The sequence below is a fragment of the Cryptomeria japonica genome, chromosome 6 (genome assembly GCF_030272615.1).
Source record: "Cryptomeria japonica chromosome 6, Sugi_1.0, whole genome shotgun sequence".
Lineage (NCBI taxonomy): Eukaryota > Viridiplantae > Streptophyta > Pinopsida > Cupressales > Cupressaceae > Cryptomeria > Cryptomeria japonica.
In genome coordinates, this window is record NC_081410.1 from 134,683,259 (window position 1) to 134,702,691 (window position 19,433).

The following is a 19,433-nucleotide window of genomic DNA, read 5'->3' on the forward strand; positions in this document are numbered from 1 at the left end:
AATGAGGGGTTGGTACTTCTAGTAGGTTGAACCTACAAAATTTGTGAGATTATTATATAAGCAAGTATTTACCACGGTTTTCTTCCACAAGGGTTTCCCCGTATATCTTGTGTTCTATTTGTATTACATGATAGTTAGTTCTTATGTGAATGATAATGTGTAATGGATATGCTTATGATATTAAGTTGAAAAAAGTAAAAGTTTGTTGTTATATTGATCCACCCCACACCCCTCTACTCTCCCTGCTCATTGTGTGCTCATCACTCTGGTGTGTTGGAAAAGTGGTATCAAAGGTAGTATTCTTTGCTATAACCTGCAAAACGCTTTTTCAGACCTGCAAATCGACTATTGTTTTCTGTCTTCAAGGTATTTGAATATATTTGCAAGTTAATGTTCAGTTAGAGTGTTATATGGTACTTTTGTTGTATTTATATTTGCATCAAAACTTGAATAACAGGTGTAAATCAAATGCAAAACATCGGAGCAGCCCTTGTAACAGCAGAGATGACATATTGTCAAATATATCAGAATTTTGTGTTAGCAGAAATCTCTATTTTGCATGTTTATGTGCTTTGATTCTTGTTGGGTTTCATTGGTAAATATTTTTTTTTTAAATTAGGTGATGTTCTTACATAAATTAATGTATCCTTGTACAAAGATGACATTATGTCCCAATTGCCTATAATATGTTACACATCCCATGGCATATCTGACCCAGGGTAGTTGGCAAATCATATATAATAATCTGATGTTTCACAGATTCAGTGAAGAATGTTATACACAAAAGTAAGCTAGAATACATGAGCTGTAAAAACCAATTGGATGATTATTAACTCAAACAAATTTGTGACATGTGGGTCAAAGATGTAAAGCCATTTTTGTTTAAGATCATGGATTCAGGGACTTTCCTATCTGTAACAAGAGCAAGAGGAGAAAATAACCGCAGGCTGTCCTTTAAAATAAGAGATTGTCCTGTGCACATATCTGATTGAACCTCCTTTAGAATGGCCACAAATCACCCCAAAAAGATCTGTGAGCTTGATGGTGAAGAGTTGGGTTTTTGCTTTTAGAAATAACTACACGGTCGAGAGAGCCTTCTGATCCATCTCTTTTTGTGGCATGGCAGATATCCATAGTGATATGTTTGCCCCTTCTCACAGGAGAAAATATGATCCTACCCCATCCACTCCCAAGATCAGCAACAGGTCTGTCCTTTTCTCCCTCGTAGAAATCTTCTGCTTCAGTGGTATCAGAAGCATGACTGACATCTGTATCATCATCAGATGTTACATACTCTGGTTCAGACTCAAACTGGTCCTCTGTTGCAACCAAATTCAGGATGTCAACTTTTAAGTGAAATAATCAAAAGCAAGCAGTAAAAGGATGAAATGAAGGAATTTTTTTGATACTGACCATAATCAATGACCAAATCTTCTGGATTGCGCTTTGCATGTTGCTCCTTCAAAGTGTCAAATTTCATTCCATCAAGGGGCCACGCTGACCTGTTTAGGAAATTACAAAAAATGCAATCAGATAGTACACCTCTTCTAATTCAACACTAGCTCAGAATTGTCCACGCACTAATAGTTAGAAGCTTAGTCTTAAAAATAGTAAGTACTTGTCTAACTTGTGAGCTAACCATGCTCCGTGAGTTAAGTGCCAGAAACATAGTTGGTGAATAGTTGCCATTAAACAGATTTTTTTTTTAAATTTTCTTTCATTGCTATGTATTAAACAATTTCATATTCTAAATTAATTTTATGCTTTGTATTTTTAAAATTATTTTGCATGTTATTTAAAATTATTTAATAAATTTCATTTGCCAAGTCCCAAATCAAAGCCAAAATTTCAAGCTGCTGAGATTTTTCAGAGCCTCAATTTCAAATAGACAGAATCATAGAAGTACAATAGTAATCTAAATAAGATTACAACATGCTATGCACAATGAGATATGAATAGACAAGAATTAGTGCAAGCATGTTGAATCGTAAATCTCTGTATCACAAGAGGAATGGACTTACACTTGCATAACAAACCTCAAATTCATTTTTCCAACTATATTCAATAGAAAACAAAACACTTTGGTATTACCGTGACTAATGACTTTTTGTGAGATGTTTTTGAAAATGCTCCATTTCCAGTATAACTGTATAAGCTAATATCCTTCAGCTTCAGAAAACATAATATAACATAACTAAGATACTCAACCCAGCTGTGTAAAACAATCTAACAAGATGAAATATGTTCCATCCGGAATGACTTGTGAAGTCAAACATAAGGTTTCTATTCTAAAACATCATTATGGTGATCCAGGGATACTGCAATATCACGACAAGATTCATTTATAAGAGAGCATTCTGCTCATATTTATCTTAACAGAGGCCATAGAAAGAAAAAAAATTTGTATAGAAATATTGGCTGGATCTATCTGAATGGAAGTCCAAACATGCTTCCGCTACAATCTCCCATTACAATCCCAGTATGCTCCTGGATTTTAAAATATTTTTTCATTTCAAAGGGAAAATAATTGAGGTTAACTTGTGTTTTCGTTCTGCTTTTCACCAGTAGTTTAAGAATCAAAGATACTGGTGCACAGAAGTGTCACATGACATGTAAACTTTTAAGGGAAAAAGGCTGGTCATTGTATGTGATAAAACAAGAGTGTTTGAAACTTTGATCCATAATTGACTGGATGTACCAATACACGGTTCACCAACAATGATATAAATTTATTGATGTGTTGACTTAATGCTCTTAAACCACATACATACGTCAGTTAGTTGATGTTTGCTTCAGCTATAGGCTGTCATCCATATCTTTTATCCAATTTGCTTCAAGTACAAGCTCAAATACTTGCCTACAAAACTAAAAATCAGATTTCACACCCTTTTCATGCTAGTTTCAACATTTGACTTCCAATTCCAAGTAAAATATGCTACAGCAAAGAAATATGCCGATTCTTTAACTTATGACTGAAATTTATTTCTTCTTGCTGTTCCAAACAAGAACTATGTTTGCAATAAAATGAACATGCATTTTCCATGCTTGCTTCAGAGCTTGAATTTGTGTAGTGTTTGAATAGAATGAATTAAGAAATGAAAAGACTGAAACCAAAATGAAAAGTACATACTAAAACAAGAATTTACAGTGGAGAAACTGAATTAAGGAAAAATCCACAAAAACAAAATTGTGCATCCTCATCTCCACTATCATCATGCAATGTTTAAAAGCCAACTACCCAATCTGATCCATCAAGAACACTTTGGGCCTTCAATAGTACTTCCACAGTGCTTTAGAAGCCTGTCTTGCAGTGGAAAACTACCTTAATCTGCATGCTTCATTATGCACTTAGCACAGAAGCATCCCAGAACTCCATACCGAACTAAAATCCACTTTGAATGCCAAAATAACTACAGGAGTATATTTGTACTTGCAAACGAGCAACTCAATTGTTTGGTAGATTTAAAATGTTCCAGACACTAAGAAATGCCCTACCTTTAAATGGATGCATAAGTCTAAAAATTTTGGCTTATACGAGTTAAGTTTAATTGTACAGGAAGCTGTCATACAGGAACAATCGTAGCCAAACTTGTCCACTACAACTATTTTCACAAGTTATATGGGCAGCAACATGTCCAAGACATCCTCAAACACCTCCTGCACTTATCTTTTGCCTCTGGGTTACTTCTACAGTCTATTCACCCAGTATTCTTCATGTAGTGGAAACATGTCTCAAAACACTTTATTCGTCATTAAAACTAGAAAGTAAAGCTAATTATTTCAATCAGCTGGATTATGAGTTTTTCTATGATGTATTTTCCTAAGTTGCTGGTACGGGTATGGGTACGATATGCCAGTACGGCAATTTTTTTTTTGGAGGGGGGTTTGGGTACGTCCGTACAATAAAATGTAAAAATCATAAATGTATACATATATGCAGCCTAAAAAGTAGAAACAAAAATTAAATTTAGAATCCCAAATATCATCATATGCTAAACAAAACCTGGAACTATCATATATGATATAAATATAACAAATTTACTGTAAGTCTAATCTAATTTCCATTTGTCAAAATTTGAATCAGTTATGAATCATGATAGATATATCGAATTCATTGTTCATTGGTTCAACAATAAAATAACACAATTAATAATCAGCATCATATGGGTCACTAGGAAGATCAAGATCAACATCATCATTGACATTAGATGATGTAGCTAGAGTAGTGGAACCACATGCAGCCTCACTGCCACTTGCACTAGCAGCAAATTGGCTATTGGACTCCCCATAAAGTAAAGATTGTGTGGCAGCTGAAACATCCAAATCAGTTCGCTCTGGATCTACATCCCAAAACTTTGTGCTCCCATCCTTGTACTCGTTTTGTTTATGAGTAAGAAGGCCCAAGTTTGAAAGCACATAAACTAGCTCTTCCGCCTTACTTGCTGTCAATCGGTTGCATTTCACTGAGTGGATAAAGGAGTATGTGCTCCAATTTTGCTCAAATGAAGAGGAACTAGCAACCTATTGAATAATTGACACAAAGTTAGAGGGTGACAACAGTAAAAAATATAAATTTAGAGAGCAATAAAAATTAAGAAACTCACTTGCAATAAAAGTTTGATTGAGTTTGAAAGTTTGGTGATGTATGGCCATTAAGGTACCACCAAGCATGAGCATCCTTCTTATACATGTCACGAAGAGTGGAAACACTTTGACCATTGGAGGCTACAAAATCAGCAAACTCACTTGACATTAAACCCTCCATTTCAAAATTGGGGAAGAGTTTAGTAAGTGCTGTCCTACACCCTTCAATAACTTCTGAATCTCTATATGGTGGTACGCTTGATGGCTTAGCAAGCATTTCATCACTATAAAATTCACAAGTCAATCCAAATGCAAGAGGATATAGTGGGGTGGTCATTTTGTTCCACCACTCAACACAAATAGATTGAACCTCTTTGAAGAAAGTTTCTTCGGGATCTTGCTCTTTTACATTGATGATGACTTTCATTTCCTAAATTGTTGAGTCAATGCCATCATATACCTCTCCCAAACATGGGTTATCCGTGTCAGTATAACAGATCATACTCATGATGGGCTCAATGAAATTCAAAAGATATTCCACTCGATCCCACCAAGTGTCATCTAGGATTATGTGTTTTACATTTGTTGCCCTTTCAGTATTGGATTACCTCCATAGGGACCAACTTTGACTAATTACCATTCTAGCAAGTGGCTCCCACACATTCACAAGTTGCCTCAAGACGATTGTGTTGGATGCAAATCGAGTCTCAACAACCTATTCAAAAATTAAAAATAAAAATTAGAATACAAAGAAGACATGATCAGATTTAAAAAATAAATTAAGTGAAATGTAGATTTTAGAAATTGAAGTGTTTCAATTAGATTAAGCAACTCCAACTGTGAAAATGATCTGAAAATGGCATGTGACATGCTGTGGTTTCTGATGAACATTTGGATCTCTTCAACCTCGGCATAAATTTGTTTTAATCCAATGTATTTTCCTGCCCATCTTTTGTAGCATGAGGTTGAGAGAGTGGATAGCACAAGGTGTCCAATATATGTGTTCAAACCGTGTCTCAATCAACATACCTGTAGCTCTACAATTCTTTGCATTGTCCGTTATTACTTGGACAACATTTTGAAGTCCCACATCTTGAATGCATTGTATAAGGATGTTAGCAATAAATTGTGCATCCTTCACCTATCCCTCACAATCCACAACTTTCAGAAACATTGCCCCTTTAGGGCACACTACAATTACATTAATTAGTGGTCGATTTTTGGTATCCTTCCATCCATCAAAAATGATGGACACCCCTGTTTGTTTCCATGAATTTCTAATGGGAGCCAATGCATTTTCTAAGCTTTTTACCTCCTTTGCTAGTAAGGTGCTACGCACCTTCTCATAACCTGGCCCTCTGTACCCTTGTGGAGCCTCATTTACCTTTCTCAACATATCCTACCAATATGGTGATCGTACCACATTAAATGACAAATCGTTTGCATATAGACATCTTCCAACGGATTGATCTGCAATCTCTCTAACATTATTTTTAAATGCTCTCTCTAATGGTCCCCTGCTTCTCTTCACAATAACAGGTTGTTCTTCATCAATTATGCCCAAGAATGGGTGGCTCTGTACCACGATATCAGGAAAATTACTATGAGATGGAGAAGTAGGGGGCCTCTTTGATCCACTTCCTCTTCCTTTCAACAAAGGATGGTTTGAGGCATTGCCAACTCTTGCATTTGCTTCCTCTTGCTATCTAATATATCTTGCTATTTGTTGAGGTGGCAACCCATTTCCATCCTTTCTTGGACATGGTTTGATTCCTTGTTGGGGAATGGCACAAAAATGGTCTTTGACATGGCTGTAGGAGCTAGTTTTTTTCACACTACAAAAGTTGCATATCCAATTACATGTTCAACCACCTTTTACTTGGTCTATTATTTTGACATATTTCCATAAAGGTGAATTTGGGTAAGTTTTGAAAGTCTGTTGAGGAACAAAGCTAGCAGTCATTGCCATTATGCTATCTACAACAAATTAAAAGCATTTATTAAAATTTAAATATTTAACAATAAATTTAATTTTATATAAATAATAAATGTTAAATATTAAAATATAATTTAAAGTAAACTGTAAAAGTGAAATTGCTAATAATTTTTTAAAGTAACCTAAAACCGTATTAATATATTTACAAACTTCTAAAATACACAATAATTAAAATATTCATATTTAAAATAATAATTATACAAATTAAAATTAAATATCATATTGATATTTAATTTTAATTTGTATAATTATTATTTTAAATTATAAATATTTTAACTATTTTAGTATTTTGTAATTTGAAGATTTGTAAAAATATAAATATCATTATCATATATATTTTAAATCAAAGATTGTGAATAATTTTCATTTCACATTAAATTAAATTTAAATATCTAACATTTATTATTTAAATAAATTTAAATATAAATCATTAATTAAAAGCTTTATGTTTCATTAAACAAACTGAAAAAAATAAATCTAAAAGTAAAAGTAAAACCATAGAAAAATTTGAAAAAAAATAAAAATCCACATACGTGTGCAGTTGTCGTCTCTTAGCACTAGTTGTGGCCTGCTGCTTCGCTACCCGTCATCGCCTACTGCTAGGTCGTCGTCACCTGCTGTGTCATCGCCTACTACTGGGTCAATCGAGGGTTTTTCTTCCTGAGCGGTTTTTCTTCTTGCGTCGCGTCGCATGGAAGACAAACGAACTGAGAAAATACGTTTTCTCTAGCTTTTTGTTTTAGGGTTTAAGCCTTTCGAAAACCACATAAGTCAACAAAAAAAACCTTTTGAAAACCGTGTGTGACGTGATTCGTCGGAAAAACGCCCAAAATATGCCATGTCAACATTAAATACGTCTAGATCCGAGGGTCAAAAAGTGGATACGTTTCAGCCATGAAATGGAGGAACCCTGTTCAATTCCACAGGGATTCCAGTCTGAATCCGAATCCGAGGTGAATCGTACCCGGATTTCAGGGAAAACCTAGCCGTACTAGTAACCTAGCATGTAAGACATGAAGTAATACGCATAAATACACGTAAGGTACAAAGCATATATGAGAAAGGCACTCATGGAGTGGATATACATCAGTCATGAAGCAACACGTAAATGCACATAAGACACAAGGCATACATGCTGAAAACATATCAGTCATGAAACAAACACAAGGCATTCATGAGAAAAGCACACATTAAATATACATTGAGTAAGCATGCTCAACAATCATTAGTCATGAAGTAGTTAAAGGCATACATATATAGAAATGCAATGTTGGTCAACTTGATTTTATTTTTGGACTAAGTTTATAGATCCCTTTCTTAGACCTTCAAATTGCTTTTGAATAGAATACATTTCATTGTGTTTAGCTTTTCCCTGCAGGCTGGCAGGATCATGCTCTGATACATATGAAATTGAGTTACCAGAAGGATTGGATATCCCCCTAATATTTGATATGTCTAGTTTTATTCTTTTCTTAGGCAAGATGAGTCAATTGATGTAGAAGTACAGCCACAAGATAACATTGATTGGAAAAGGTAGATGCTCAAAAACAAGCAAGTTGAAATTACATAGATCTTTTGATGAGCACATAAAAGGAAGACGTGACAAAGTGAGTACAAAGGATATCTCATTTGTTGGGAGAGTAATTGATCTTTTAAAATTAAAAGAGTAGAAATGACAAGATCACAAATAAAACTACAGCTGAACTTGCTAGCTCAATGATGCACACCTAGATTAGGGGCTTGATTACAAACTACTCAATGTAGCCACCATAAATACAAATCAACATGCTCAATAAAATTTGGACGCAAAAGTTGAATGACAATAGTTTATATTAAATTTTTCTATAGCTTCTTACAGTCAACAAAATGCTCCAGGAAATTAAATTCTCCCTATGCTAGTCTTTCTCATGAACAAAGCAATATAGAAAATCCGATATATACAAACTAGTTTACATTTTCTTCCTACAGATTTTGGTAATATGCTTTACTAAGAGATTTCACCTGCTCTATTTTTCTGTATCAGGAAAATGATCTTTTCTTCAATATCTTCTTTAGACTGACATTCTCTTCATGCTAAGTTCCTGGAGCAATTAGTCTTGAACTATGAACTTCATTTGTTTTCTTCTCTTCTTTGAATTCTTGCATTTCTCTTCAAACCTGACTTTCCGTTACCTTCTTTGTTTGTCACTTCAATGCTCATATCCTATCATCAACATTTATCTAAGTTGCCGGTACGGGTACAGGTACATAGGTACGATACGCCAGTATGGTAATTTTTTTGGGGGGGGGGGGTTTGGGTATGTCCATACAAAAAAATGTAAAAATCATAAATATATACATATATGCAGCCCAAAAAGTAGAAACAAAAATTAAATTTAGAATTGCAAATATCATCCATATGCTAAACAAAACTTGGAACTATCATATATGATATAAATATAACAAATTTAATGTAATTCTAATCTAATTTCCACTTGTCAAAATTTGAATCAGTTATGAATCATGATAGATATATCGAGTTCATTGTTCATTGGTTCAACAATAAAATAACACAATTAATAATCAGCATCATATGGGTCACTAGGAAGATCAAGATCAACATCATCATTGACATTAGATGATGTAGCTAGAGTAGTGGAACCACATGCAGCCTCACTGCCACTTGCACTAGCAGCAAATTGGCTATTGGACTCCCCAGAAAGTAAAGATTGTGTGGCAGCTGAAAAATCCAAATCAGTTCGCTCTGGATCTACATCCCAAAACTTTGTGCTCCCATCCTTGTACTCTTTTTGTTTGAGTAAGAAGGCGCAAGTTTAAATGCACATAAACTAGCTCTTCCGCCTTACTTGCTGCCAATTGGTTGCGTTTCACTAAATGGATAAAGGAGTATGTGCTCCAATTTCGCTCAGATGAAGAGGAACTAGCAACCTATTGAATAATTGACACAAAGTTAGAGGGTGACAATAGTAAAAAATATAAATTTAGAGAACAATAAAAATCAAGAAACTCACTTGCGATAAAAGTTTGATTGCAAGAGTTTGAAGGTTTGGTGATGTATGGCCATTAAGGTACCACCAAGAATGAGCATCCTTCTTATACTTGTCACGGAGAGCGGAAACACTTTGACCATTGGAAGCTACAAAATTAAGAAACTCAATTGACATTAAATCCTCCATTTCAAAATCAGGGAAGAGTTTAGTAAGTGTTGTCCTACACCCTTCACTAACTTCTGAATCTCTATATGGTGGTACCCTTGATGGCTTAGCAAGTACTTCATCACTATAAAATTCGGGAGTCAATGCAAATGCAAGTAGATGTAGTGAGGTGGTCATTTTGTTGCACTGCTCAACACAAATAGATTGAACCTCTTTCAAGAAAGTTTCTTCAGGATCTTGTTCTTTTGCATTGATGATGACTTTCATTTCCTCAATCATCAAGTCAATGCCATCATATACCTCTTCCAAACATGGGTTATCCGTGTCAGTATAACAAATCATACTCATGATGGGCTCAGTGAAACTCAAAAGATATTCCACTCAATCCCACCAAGTGTCATCTAGGATCATGTGTTTTACATTTGTTGCCCTTTCAGTATTGGATTGCCTCCATAGGGACCAACTTTGACTAATTATCATGCTAGCAAGTGGCTCCCGCACCTTCACAAGTCGCCTCAAGACGATTGTGTTGGATGCAAATCTAGTCTCAGCAACCTATTCAAAAAATAAAAATAAAAATTAGAATACAAGAAGACATGATCAAATTTAAAAAATAAATTAAGTGAATGTAGATTTTAGAAATTGAAGTGTTTCAATTACCTTTAGCAACTCCAACTGTGAAAATGATCTGAAAATGGCCTGTGACATGCTGTGGTTTCTGATGAACATTTGGATCTCTTCAGCCTCAGCATAAATTTGTTTGATCCAATGTATTTTCCTGCCCATCTTTTGTAGCATGAGGTTGAGAGAGTGGACAGCACAAGGTGTCCAATATATGTGTTCAAACCGTGTCTCAATCAACATACCTGCAGCTTTACAATTCTATGCATTGTCCGTTATTACTTGGACAACATTTTGAAATCCCACATCTTGAATGCATTGTATAAGGATGTTAGCAATAAATTGTGCATCCTTCACCTGTCCCTCACAATCCACAGCTTTCGGAAACATTGCCGCTTTAAGGCACACTACAATTACATTAATTAGTGGTCAATTTTTGGTATCCTTCCATCCATCAGAAATGATGGACACCCCTGTTTGTTTCCATGAATTTCTAATGGGAGCCAATGCATTTTCTAAGCTTTTTACCTCCTTTGCTAGTAAGGTGCTACGCACCTTCTCATAACCTGGCCTTGTGTACCCTTGCGGAGCCTCATTTACCTTTCTCAACATATCCTGCCAATATGGTGATCGTACCACTTTAAATGAGAAACCGTTTGCATATAGACATCTTCCAACGGATTGATCTGTAATCTTTCTATCATCATTTTTAAATGCTCTTTCTAATGGTCCCCTACTTCTCTTCACAATAACAGGTTCTTCATCAATTATGCCCAAGAATGGGTGGCTCTGTACCACGATATCAGGAAAATTACTGTGAGATGGAGAAGTAGGGGGCCTCTTTGATCCACTTCCTCTTCCTTTCAACAAAGGATGGTTTGAGGCATTACCAACTCTTGCATCTGCTTCCTCTTGCTCTCTAATATATCCTGCTATTTGTTGAGGTGGCAACCCATTTCCATCCTTTCTTGGACATGTTTTGATTCCTTGTTGGGGAATGGCACAAAAATGGGCTTTGACACGGCTGTAGGAGCTAGTTTTTTTCACACTACAATCCAATTAAATGTTCCACCACCTTTTACTTGGTCTATTATTTTGACATATTTCCATAAAGGTGAATTTGGGTCAGTTTTGAAAGTCCGTTGAGGAACAAAGCTAGCAGTCATTGCCATTATGCTATCTACAACAAGTTAAAAATATTTATTAAAATTTAAATATTTAACAATAAATTTAATTTTATATAAATAATAAATGTTAAATATTAAAATCTAATTTAAAGTAAACTATAAAAGTGAAATCGCTAATAATTTTTTAAAGTAACCTAAAACCGTATTAATATATTTACAGACTTCTAAAATACACAATAATTAAAATATTCATATTTAAAATAATAATAATACAAATTAAAATTAAATATCATATTGATATTTAATTTTAATTTGTATAATTATTATTTTAAATTATAAATATTTGAACTATTTGTCTTTTGTAATTTGAAAATTTGTAAAAATATAAATATCATTATCATATATATTTTAAATCAAAGATTGTGAATAATTTTCATTTCACATTAAATTAAATTTAAATATCTAACATTTATTATTTAAATAAATTTAAATATAAATCATTAATTGAAAGCTTTATGTTTCATTAAACAAACTGAAAAAAATAAATCTAAAAGTAAATAAAAATCCACATAACTGTGCAGTTGCCGTCTCTTAGCTGCCGTCGTGGCCTGCTGCTTCCCGTCGACAAGCAACTGGAAATGAGACACAAAGCAACTTCCCTTCCACTTTCTGATTACCCAGATCTTGAAGTTGGCAAGGTGAGAACATATGTGTTTATGATTACAATTATCTAAAATGTAGCAACTGAAAGGAAAGCACTTGGCGGCAAGCCAGCCAATACCACTTATTCCATGAAGTGCATATGCAGTATGAAAGAAATAAGCATCCACTTATGAAGAAAACACACACACTTACTGAGAGAGGGATGAATCAGTATAAGACCAACTCAAATTATAATTTAGCAATCATAAAACATTAATCAAAGCATCCACATGATTAAGGTTTAGCAAATTAGAACACAAGATGCACACAAGATTTTATGTGGAAACCCTTGCGGGAGAAAACCACAGCAATATATTGCTTTTTATAGAGAACTTCGTAGGCACCAACCCACAAGAGACACCAATCCCCTCTACTGAGTACCAACTTAGCAAGAGAGTCTGATCTCTTTGAATAAGAGGCTCCAACCTTCCCAAAGTAAAGTGATTGGGATATTGTAGGATCTACCCTAGTTCCCTTCAAGGTGTCTTCAACAAAATTCTGCCCTCAATTTGCCTTGAACTGATCCTCTTAAAACTCCACTCAGATCTGAAATATGATCTCCAATATAAGCTCACAAATCTGATTTTTGCTCTTATTTCTGCTCTCACAAATCTGCAATAATATCTCTTACTTCTGCTCTCAAAAATAACTGATTTTCTGCTCTTATTTTTTCCTCTTAATAGGAGAGATATTCAATGAATAGTTACAAAATGACCTCCAAACAATTCTTATTTATACACCTTCAAAGTGTCTTTTCACCCCAACAGTTATGACCCTTGGATTAGGTCGGCCAGCAACTCTTTATTTTAATTAAAATAAAACTCATTTCTCAAAGCTGGAGTAGGTCAGCCAAGCACAATAAAACTTATTTTATTTATTTATTATCCTGCCCAAAGCTGGGTGCACCACCCAAGGAGGGTCGGCCAAATATGAGGGGGATATATATATATATATATATATATATGAACCCAACCCATGAACCCAAAAGGCAAAAAAAATTTGCCTAAACCCACAAACCAGGTTCGTGTCCTCGAACCCGAACCAGTAACTTATATATATATATATATATATATATATATATATATATATATATATATATATATATATATATACGAACCCAACCCATGAACCCAAAAGGCAAAAAATAAATTGCCTAAACCCACAAACTGGGTTCATGTCCTCGAACCCGAACCGGTAACTTATATATATATATATATATATATATACGGACGAACCCAACCCACGAACCCAAAAGGCAAAAAAAAAAAAAGCCTAAACCCACAAACCGGGTTCGTGTCCTCGAACCCAAACCAGTAACTTATATATATAACATCAGTGACAATTTAATCTAACAACTTATTCAGTGGGAATTGCAAGGGCACTTCAACAAATTATATATATATATATATATATATATATATATATATATATATGGACGAACCCAACCCACGAACCCAAAAGGCAAAAACAATTTTGCCTAAACCCACAAACCAGGTTCGTGTCCTCGAACCCGAACTGATAACTTATATATATAACATCAGTGACAATTTAATTCAATAACTTATTCAGTGGGAATTGCAAGGGCACTTCCACATATTCAATGGGAAAGCTTATACAATACTAAAAATTAAAACAAGCTTTCTTCAATTTATCCAGTGGTGAGCGAAAGGGGTATGTCCACTTATTCAATGGGAAAGCTCATACAGTATTGAAATGAAAATAAGCTTCTTCCACTTATCCAATGGTGCGCGAAAGGGGCACACTCACTTTTTTAGTCAGAAAGCTTAATACAAATTAGCCACTTTTCAATGGAGTAAGTACATCTGCAAATAACAAGAGCAACTCACTAGTGGTAGTTCCATCCAGTATTAATATATAGAATGCATAAGAAAGTAAATCTTTGGTGGTATAACCATCTCAAAGATTACAAGATTACTCCATATACATTATAAACACTGAATAACTGCTGATGTAAACAAACTACTAAAATACTGCACTATGTGCCAAATAACATGAACAAACCCACCCAGCTTTGAAATAGCAAGATACCTTAATGATGAGGAGTGTTATTGCTGGTACAGGTCTGAAATGCACTAGAAACATACTGCTAAAGGTCTAAAGACTCTAAACAACAATTAAACCACCTCAAGAAACTCACCAACCCTCATCCAAAACACCCAACATGAGCATAGGCTTTGAATATCAATTCCAAATTCAGAAAATACCAAGGTTACCAGGGGATGGGGGTACTTGGAGACACTAATTTTTTTAATATATTTTAATAATTTCTAGAAAAAAACATGGACATAGAACTTTGAATACAAGAACAGTGGTAAAGTTTAACATTAACTTTAAAGTTTAGACTTTAAATACACAAATGTCATTCTGTCAAAGAGTCAGAGTTCAAAACTCACACTACATAATTCATATTAGATTATCATTTCATATGAAAACTCAAAAATTTTGATAGTTTGATTTTGATACAAATGCCAAAGGATATGAAATGCCTAGTTATGAGAAGTTTTGTAAAGTTCTTCTGAGAATGGAGAAGGTTTGCATGTATGTGTCCCTATAAGATATTTGAGAAGGTTGGAGATACTCAGTGGCTTCAATTATTTCCAATAGTTGAATTGATTTTATGCAAAGATCTCATATTACCATTCTGATGATCTCTTTAAAAGAACAGTGGTTAGTAAATCATGACACTACAAGAAAAGTGAATAACTGTACATCATTGATGAGTCTTTCAAGAGAGGCAATTGAGCAGATTGAATAGAAGACTATAGTGGCTATCATTATCATTACTAACAGATAAATAATCATTTTGCAAGGGTGATGATAGAGGATAAGAATCGAAGTTTTTTATAACACCTCATGCCCTAAGTTTTCTCGTGGGAAATGCCAATTTCTGGTCAGGAGACTTCGGAGATGGCAGGAGATGGTAGCTCAAAGAACCTTGTGCATAGAGACGTGTCTAGTACCGAAGATGCATCTCCATCTCCGAGACACATCTCAGCGAGTAGGAGACGGGTTGCCCAGTAAGTACGGAAAATACATTCCAAAATATCAGCAAATGATGTCATAATCAACTAATCATCAAAAATCAGTCGAAACAAACAAGTCACTTGAAATGTTTGTACAACAGGTATCTTCAAAACTCTCCAAAAAGTAGTTTGTTCACTTTGAAAACTCTAAAAGGTTATTCACAATGATTAGGCGACCCTAAATGGATACTTTTGGTCACTCCAACACAAGTGCCTCGCTCTAAAATTCCCATGCCTATCACACAGATATGTTGTATGGCCTTCCTCATTCACTGATTGAATCCTTGAGCTTTTAGGGACCAAAATCCTTCCTCTTCGAGAGTAATGATCTGTAATTTCAAGGTCAAGATGCCACACCATGTAATGACCACCCTAAAATATTGATTTTGAAAATATGTTAGCTTCAACAATAAATGCATAACAACTTCCTTTCCACTTTTTGATAACCCAAAACATGGAAAGGTCAAGGTGAGAGCATATGTTATTCAAGATCAAAAATAACTGAAAGCAAACTACAAAAAGAAAGCATCAAACAGCAAGCTGGTCAAGACCACTTATGCACTGGAATGCATTACAATACAGAAAGGCAGACATTCGTTTATTCAGAGGGAATTACAATGGCACTTCCATTTCTATGGGAAAGCTTAGGGACACATCCAATTTACAGTGGGAAAGCTTAAACAACTGAAAGTAAATAACAAGCTAGGACTCAAACCTAGGACCTTCCATACGATGCTGGAGTGCTCTACCACTGAGCTACTGGCCCCTCTTGGACCAGTCCATTGTCGGTCCGGGTGTGGCTTATTTCCAACACCAACACCCCCCCTTAAGAAACACCTCTCGTGTGCTTGGGGCTCCTAGCCTGGACCTAGCGTTGATACTATGTTTCACTGTCCGTAGGAACATTGCTTGATAATGTAGATATGAAAAGAAAACCATTGGAGTTATCTTCAACCTCTTTCTGAGATGAGACTTCCTTTATGTTTGCTCCTTGATGATTAGGTCTTGTCAAACAATCCTTTGCAAAGTGACCAAACTTGTCACACCTAAAACACTGGATGCGAGAGAGATCTTTCTTCCTCTTCCTAGAATCAGGTGCAAAATCTGATTTGAAATCTCTATTCTTTTTGAAGTTGCCCTTCTTCCAATACTTACGTTTCTTGGTAGATTGAGTGGCAAGAACATGAGTATCTTCATTTTGAGAACTCTTGATAATTCCTCTAGCGGTCAATCTTGATTCTTCTTGAATACAATCTGCACGTAGTCGATCAAACTTAGGTAATTTGGATCTTCCATTTATGCTTTGGATAAATGGCTCCCATGAATGAGGCAGACCATTCAAGGCTAGCATGACAAGGTCTTTATCAATCACATGATCCCCAATTGCGCTTAGTTGATCTCTGTAGACCATTCAAGGCTAGCATGACAAGATCTTTATCAATCACATGATCCCCAATTGCGCTTAGTTGATCTCTCAATTCTGAAATTTTCATGAAGTAGGTGATGATTGAATCTCCTTTTGCCATCTTCACTTGGTGGAGTTGCTGCCTCAAGGCAAGAGCCCTACTTACGTTGTTAATCTCATATAAATCTTCCAAGGTTTTGAACATATCTCTTGCAGTTTTCATCTTGGAGATGAGTGGCACCAAGTGATCCCTCACAAAGTCAATTAATATCTTCTTTGCTTTGATGGCATTTTTCCTGAATTGAAGTTTCTCCTCATGATCTTCAGGTTCGGATAAATCTTTTTCCTCTATGAATTGAAGATCATTTTCTTCAAGTGCAATGAGCACTCTAAACTTCCATGAGGTGAAGTTAAATGTGCCTTCAAGCCTATCTTCGACTTTAAGACCGTTTACCATTTTCGAGACTTAGAGATACTGCTCGATGGAGAGAGAGAGAGAGGAGAGAATACTTAGAAGTTGTATAGAATCTGATCACGATCTTCTTTCACTGTGGCTCTGATACCATGTTGAGACATGGACCAGCTAGGACTCGAACCTAGGACCTTCCATATGCTACTGGAGTGCTCTACCACTGAGCTACTGGCCTCTCTTGGACTAGTCCATCGTCGGTCCGAGTGTGGCTTATTTCCAACACCAACACCTTCCACTTGTCCAGTGGTGGGTGATTACAAGAAACCACTTGTTCAGAGGGGTAAGTACCAGCAATAATCAAAATCAACTCACAAGCAATATTATCATCCATTGTTACAATGTAAATGCTTAGAAAGATAAATCTTTGGCGGTATAACCTTCCAAAGGGTTACAATATCAGTCCATAAGCATCTTAATCACTGAATTTTTGTTGTAATAAGTGCTGATACAAAACAACTGCTGAACACACCCCCAAAAGTATGCCAAATATTCAAGATAATCCACCCAACTTGAAAAATAACTCACTGCAAACAGGTTTGGGCAACATGACAAGCATCCAAAATCCTTACCAATTCTCTACTCAAACACCACACGACGCTTGTGAGATGAATATAGACCTCTGGGCACACCAAACTTCACATTAAAAAGTTGAAAGTAGAAACATCAGACTGATAACAGCTATCAGACTTGTACAGGTCTAAAAATGAACAATGTTGCAGCTGAGCTCACTTATGACAGCATAAGCTGTAACTCCAACTTTAAACTTCACTTTGTAACAGCCCAAGGCTCACCCAAACACATCAAACTCTGTCAAAGCTGGATAACTAGCTGTTGCGAAGTAAATGATCAAGTTACAAGTCTGTCAACAAAGATAGTAGTTACTAATTGAATAGGCTAGCAATAGCAAAATGCTCACAAATCCACATTATCTCTTTTGTCCATCATAGAATGGCTTGGAATTGATAGAAATGATCAAGATGTCATATCTGAATATATATTATTCAAGGTTACCAAGATACGGGGGTACTCGGAGACTCTGGAGACTAGTACCGGTATTGGTACGACTAATTTTCAAATATAGGAGACGGGGGTACTTGGTGACAACAATTTATTTTTAATATAATGTAGTAATTTTCAGAAAATATCATGACAGAGAACTTTGAAAACAAGAACAATGGTAAAGTTTAACTTCAAAATTGAACAAAAATTGAAATTAAAATTGCTTATACTGCTGATACCATAGCCAGTCTAAATGATTTAGTGAAAGTAAAAGAATATAAGTGTTGAGCACACTCAATATTGTCGGCTAAATGGTAAAGGCAATTTCTCTTTAGACTATTACAATGACAAGAAATCAGTCATACAACTGTTTATGTCCCTCTCAAAAAGTCTACACTGTCAGTAGATTTGATCACTATAACTTTGCGTGGATTTTTGTCTTCTGGCAACATAGTTTCCTTATTAGTTATTTCCTAATGACTTTGCTTTGCTGCAAGCTAATTTTATTTATTTACCTTCCTTTTTTTGCCTTTAACTATGCGTTGCCCTAAATTTTTTGGCAAGAGATGTCAATTTCTGGACAAAAGACTCCAGAGACAGCAACCAAAAGCACCCTTTGCATCAAGAAGTTTTTGGAGACGTCTTTGGTACCGGAGACATGTCTCTGTCTCCGTCTCTGAGACGCGTCTCTAGGGGTAGGAGGCGGGTCTCCTATAACTATGATATTATTAAATTAAAATATAATGATATATAAAAATATATATAATTTTCTAAAATACAAAAAAAATTATAATTTATTAAATAGTATATTTTAATATCATAACTTAAAATGTATTTTAATACTCTATTTATATGACTAAATTAAAATAGCAAAAATAAATAGAATATATTATATTAATATTATTAAATATTTTTTTATAATCAATATATAATATTTAAAACTGATATAATAATATTAAATGTTGATATTCTATTGAATAAATAATGTAAGATACTTCTATTTTAAAATTAATTATTATAATATATGTTTTGTTTAACATATGCATAATATAAGGCATTCTAAATAAAATTATTCAACAAAAAATAGTTAATACATCCAGTGGGCCAGGGTGATAATCCCTTCAGCCATTACATTTAACCTCTCCAATTGAGAGGCAAAGAAAAGATCCCCATAAATCCCAACATAGTTGGCAAAGGGAGTCATATTGAAATTTGCAAGACCTTCCGTATACAATCACAAAGCCTTGTGCAACTTCATCTTCTTATCTACCACTTCGACATCAAACACACTTGCAATGAAGCCTTTTTTGGAAGTGGCCTTGATCTTG

The 19,433-nt window shown here is 34.9% G+C and overlaps 2 protein-coding genes across 2 annotated transcripts in view; both read right to left on the reverse strand.

The window, feature by feature from the left end:
• Window positions 1-720: 720 nt before the first annotated feature.
• Window positions 721-19,433, reverse strand: part of LOC131044232 (uncharacterized) — a 108,308-nt gene continuing 89,595 nt past the window's right edge. The window contains exons 11-12 of the mRNA XM_057977514.2: window positions 1,414-1,502; window positions 721-1,319 (exon numbers count right to left, since the gene is read on the reverse strand). Coding sequence (XP_057833497.2) covers window positions 1,000-1,319; window positions 1,414-1,502 — 409 coding nt within the window. The 3' untranslated portion in view covers window positions 721-999. The remainder of the gene's footprint in view (window positions 1,320-1,413; window positions 1,503-19,433) is intronic.
• LOC131044233 (uncharacterized) lies at window positions 9,112-11,473 on the reverse strand. The gene is made up of 2 exons (XM_057977515.2): window positions 9,592-11,473; window positions 9,112-9,508 (listed from the first exon to the last, which is right to left on the reverse strand). The coding sequence occupies exons 1-2, from the start codon at window positions 10,081-10,083 to the stop codon at window positions 9,314-9,316; spliced, it is 687 nt and encodes a 228-aa protein (XP_057833498.2). The 5' UTR covers window positions 10,084-11,473; the 3' UTR covers window positions 9,112-9,313.

Excerpts from the sequence above, each read along its gene's own strand:
- LOC131044233 (XM_057977515.2), bottom strand. The coding sequence starts at position 10,083 with ATGAGTATGATTTGTTATACTGACACGGATAACCCATGTTTGGAAGAG. Across the intron at positions 9,509-9,591 it reads CAATCAAACTTTTATCGCAA|GTTGCTAGTTCCTCTTCATC; the intron begins GTGAGTTTCTTG and ends ATTATTCAATAG.